The sequence below is a fragment of the Mesitornis unicolor genome, unplaced genomic scaffold (genome assembly GCF_000695765.1).
Source record: "Mesitornis unicolor isolate BGI_N332 unplaced genomic scaffold, ASM69576v1 scaffold10280, whole genome shotgun sequence".
Lineage (NCBI taxonomy): Eukaryota > Metazoa > Chordata > Aves > Mesitornithiformes > Mesitornithidae > Mesitornis > Mesitornis unicolor.
Genome location: NW_010157576.1, coordinates 61,525 through 66,205, shown reverse-complemented (window position 1 = coordinate 66,205; position 4,681 = coordinate 61,525). Strand labels below are relative to the sequence as shown.

Genomic DNA, 4,681 nt, shown 5'->3' with positions numbered 1-4,681 from the left:
TTGCCCACGTGTGGCCCAAGAGACCAGACAGGCAGTGGGGTGCTCCTGCTAGAGACACAGAGCTGCTCCTTCTTCCTCTCTGTCTTGCAGTGATGCCCTGAGAGACCCCCTTTGTACAAGGGCACTCCTAAGCATGTGGCAAAGATGTCTTTCCTGTAACCTGATAAAGCTTCAAGTGGGATTTAGGAGCAGCCAGAGGAAAGAAGATGCAATTGTATCATAGAATATGATTTGTGTTAGAATCAATTTGTGTTAGAAGGAATCTTTAAAAGCCATCTAGTCCAACATCCCTGCCATGAGCAGGGACATCTTCAATTTGATCAGGTTGCTTAGAGCTCCATCCAACCCGACCTTGAATGTTTCCAGGGTCAGGGCATCTACCATGACCCTGGGCAACATGTGCCAGTGTCTCACCATTCATACTAAAATATTTATTTCTTATAATTTCTTCCTTCTCCAGTAACTGAAGGGAGAGAAGGACAGTATTAGGCTGGGGTTCTTTCAGGCCAGGTTTAGGATTTTTTTGCATCCTCTCATCCCTCATTTTCCTTCTTGCTGTGTTTCAGCTATGACTTTAAGCCATCCGGGACTTTGGAGCTGGAGGAGGATGAGGGGTTCAGTGACTGGTCCCAGAAGCTCGAGCAGCACAAGCAGAGGTGGGTAGGACACAGCCAGACCGAGGAGAGGGGAACTAATGTGCCCAGCAAAAGAACCATCCCTTAGGAGGGGTGACCAAGCCCAGGTCAAGCCTAGCATGCATAAGAACAAGGCCAGAGGCTGGAGCATCAGCAAAGCTGGATGGGCCCCACACTGCTGGGATAGATGCTCTCCGCCTGCCATTTGGGCTGGCAGGGAGGAAGAGGCTCAGGGATTGCCCTCGGCTTTGGGGATGTTTGGACTGAGCTTTGGGCTCCAAGCAATGGCAGCCTGCCAGGACGCCTGGGTTTGGAGGAGTGACAACAAAGGATTTAAGCCACCTGAGCTGCTGCAGGGACCAAAACAGCCTCTAACATAATCCAGGCCAGCCTAAAAAGCTGTTTTAAGTTACTGCTGCTTCCTGGCTCATGTCAGCATAGTGGGTGTTTTGGCCCCAGCCCACTTTGTGCTCAACTCCTCTTTCAGGAGGGGAACGCAGACAGCACAGAACCCTGAGAGGTGTGTGTGTGCCAGCTGTTTAGTCCCCATCTCCTGTCACTCTCCCTTTGCTGAGCTGAAACAAACTCCTGCCTTAACCACTTCCCTTGGACACCATCTACCTGCATGTGAACTCTGTAACTCAGCTCTCTTGGCAGCTTGATGTTATAGGGAATTTTGCCCGTGGGATGACACAGCTTCTTTACCTCTGAGACTGAAAAAATGTCTAAGATTAATATTTACTGTTGAACAAATAAATTGAGCTCTCCTCGTTCTTACTTTTTCTAAACACTGTAGCTGAACCACTCTGCAAGCTGTACCTTTGCAGCCCTGACCACACAAGTATTGCTCAAGCACCTCCCTGTGATGTTGATTATCATATCTGTGGGAGCAATTAGAAATTAGCCCCATCTGCTTTTCAGCATGCTGCCTCTTTTTCTACTCCCCTTACAAAGAGCTTGTCTGGCTGATGCTATTCCCTCCTTAGCTTTCAAAAGAGAATTAGCTGGAAAGGTTGCATTATCCTCTCCAGAAATTGCTTCTTGGGTTTTTATGATGCTTGTGTTTCTTGGAAGGGTGCTGAGGGGAGGTGATACCTGTGGCAGGTGAAACTCATCAGAGAGGGATGGTGCTTTAAAGGAATAGGCTTTTTGCAAAAGCTGGGCTTGCTTCCTGCACAGGGGGCTGTGCCTTTTAAAGTTTCTTCAGGAGCTTTGTCCTTCCTCACCTTCTTCAGCTGAAGGATAGGCCTGGAGTGTGGTGTGAGCACAGGTAGGGTGTGTGCTTGGCTGGGGTTTCCCAACTTTTCTTTCTCTTGCTTAACTGAATATAGACCAAACCTTATTTTTTTCATGTGAAGAATGTTTTTGTGGGGGTTATAAATGAGGGGATGGAGCCAGTTGCTCTTTGTTGGATGGAACTAAAACAGCTTACACATCCCCTGAGGGTCTAGGCATTAAGGCACACTTTCTTTTTGGTTCTGGTTTCCCTCTGTGATGAGAGATCCATGCTATCAGCTACATGCAAGAGGATAGGAGCTGTGTCAGACTAGCTGCCTCCCATACAAAATTGCTGTGATGCAAAAGGCATCCTATAGACTGCATAATATCTGCTGGTCTTAATTTTTAATGTGAGCCTGTGCTTTAGCTGGAGGCATTGCTGGCATCCTGGTTAAGAGAAACTAGTTATCGGGTCCTTCAGAGTCTGTTGGTGACTTCATAGCAGTGGGAGGATGATTAGTAGCAAGCCAAGCGAGCCAGCAGATGCATCAGCTTTTTCCCCATGTGGTCAGTGAGGAAGGCTGGATGATGGCTGTCCTGTGAGCTGCCTTCCCAGCAGCAGAGAGGTGGGTGGAAAAGAGTTCAAACAACTCTTTTCCATGTTTTGGTGCTGGCTGGTGAGTCAGCCTTGCACTTTGGCAGCTGCCTGCTAGCCAACTCTCTAGCTTTGCTGTCACAAGCTGGGTCATTTTCTAAGAAATGGGTGGAACAAATAAGCTATTCTCTGGCCAGGGCAAGTAAGAGGGCAATAACATCTTGGTACATGGCTGTGAGCCAGGAAGAGCCCTGGGGTTATGTGCTTCTGCTGACTCTGTGCCCCAGAGGATGGGTTGCTCTGCTTCTGCAAAGCTGATTACATAAAGATATTCCTGCATCTTCTCTCTGCAGCCTCGGAGACCTGCATCTTGTACAAACCTTGTTGTTGTTTTTTAAACTTCAGCTAAAGGGTGACCCTGGCTGCTTGGGAACTCCTTTGTTTTGCTGGGGTATGACATAAGTGACACGAGTAGAGGTATAATTAATTCCAGTGGTCAAATCTGAGGCTCAGGGTCAGGTGTCGGTATAGCATTGGTTGCAATGCACTGTGCCTTGCAAAAAAGCCAAACAAAACCCCCCATAAAACCACCTCAAACACAAAAAATCCCATGTGAGTGGCTGTACAGCCTTGCCCTGCAGTTTATCTTCAGCTGGGGAAAAGGGCAACCTTGGGAAGCATATTCACGTGTTGTTGGTTGGATCCCAGGCCAGTGAGGGTATCTGTTGTTGTGGAAGGTGAGTTTAAGCAGAGGAAGACTGGTGCTTCAAGTTGAGTTGATGGTGGGAACTGTAGGGGCAGTGTCAGAGCTGTGTTTGTGCACCAGGACCACAGAGCACAGTGCTTCACCTGGAATGGTGGCTGTAGCTGAGCAAAGATGTCAGACTGCACCACATCATGGTGGTAGTGTCCTCTCTGCCTGGGGTCTGGGCAGAGGTTTGATCTCTGTTCTCCTGTGGGTCTTGCCTGTGGTGAGGCTGAAAAGGTGCAGATACCTTCAGTGCTGCCATAAGTCTTAGCTGAGTTGTGTCTTGGATGTTCAAAGTGTGGGAGTGTGCTGCAACTACTGTTACATCTGTGTGCCTGGAACTGTGTATTGTGAAGTGGCTGTGAGCCCTGGTGTAAAACACTCGATGATTTAGACTTGGGGAAGTGATGAAATTGAATTTCTAGAGGTCTGAGACACCTCATGGTGCCTGTAGGCTCATAATAATGTGTTTTGCTTCTTTGACCTTTCTCCTCCACCTCCAGGCCTCCACGACAGTTGTATGAAGAAGAGGACGGTGGTGTGAGGGAAGCTGAAGTCAAACTGGAGCAGATCCAGCTGGATCAAGAAAGCATGAAGGAGATCCAGGAGGAAAATGTAGTTATCAAGGAAGAAGAGAGACTGTGCCAGGATGAAGAACAGGTCCAAGAGCAGGAGGAAGAAGAGAGAGCTGAGCAGGAGGTGGGATCAGGAGGAGCAAGCCTCCTTTCCACAGGGCTGGCGAGAGATCTGGGACTGGGGGCTGCTCTCCAAGAACTCAGCTCACCATAGCTGCTTACACTGCTGGGTGTTCAGCCCATGTAGACGTGCTTTTGTGGCACAACTTGGGTCTGGTGCTACTCTTGCCTACATGCCTTCCTGGGGTCAGTGCAGGCAGCCTCTGCCCTCCTGCAAGGTTGGCATGTTTGCTCCCAGAGTTTATGGTGATGTAGTCATGTCCCTGCACTATTGAGAATGGAAGTGTTACTATTTGTCCTGTGGTTGTTTTTTTTTTCTTTCCCCTGCCTTTATCACACCTTTGGAGCACTTTGGCTTGATGTATCTCTAAATTTTGCATTTCTCCTAGCTGAGTTGTTTTTTTTTTTCTTCTTTTCTTTTCTGACAAGGTGAAATTCCCGGTTAATGCAAGAGACAAAGTTGACACTTGAGTGGTGTGCAAGTCTGTTAGGGTAGCTGAGCTTCAAATGTTTTTTGTTGTAAATGGCTTTTACTTGCTGAGGCTAGTATACTTTTTGCATTTGAACTGTGTGTATGACTCTTTCTAGCCCTTTAGTCTAAAGACAGCTGCTCATCTCTCCATCTGGCCTCTTCAGAGAAATTAACATTTTCCTATCTCAAATAGTAAGAAATCTTTATTAACTGACCACTTATTAACTTTGTTAACTAACCACTTTCCATATAATTTTGGAAACATTGAACCTGCAAAATTTCTCCAATTTCTCCCCCTTCTACCCTTCCCTTTCTCTT

The 4,681-nt window shown here is 47.4% G+C and overlaps 1 protein-coding gene across 1 annotated transcript in view; it reads left to right on the top strand.

Annotated features, from left to right (window-relative positions):
• Window positions 1-566: 566 nt before the first annotated feature.
• Window positions 567-4,681, top strand: part of LOC104537600 (lymphocyte-specific protein 1-like) — a gene marked incomplete at its 5' end in the record, with an annotated part of 11,478 nt that continues 7,363 nt past the window's right edge. Inside the window, 2 exon segments of the mRNA XM_010180536.1 lie at window positions 567-656; window positions 3,700-3,895. Coding sequence (XP_010178838.1) covers window positions 567-656; window positions 3,700-3,895 — 286 coding nt within the window.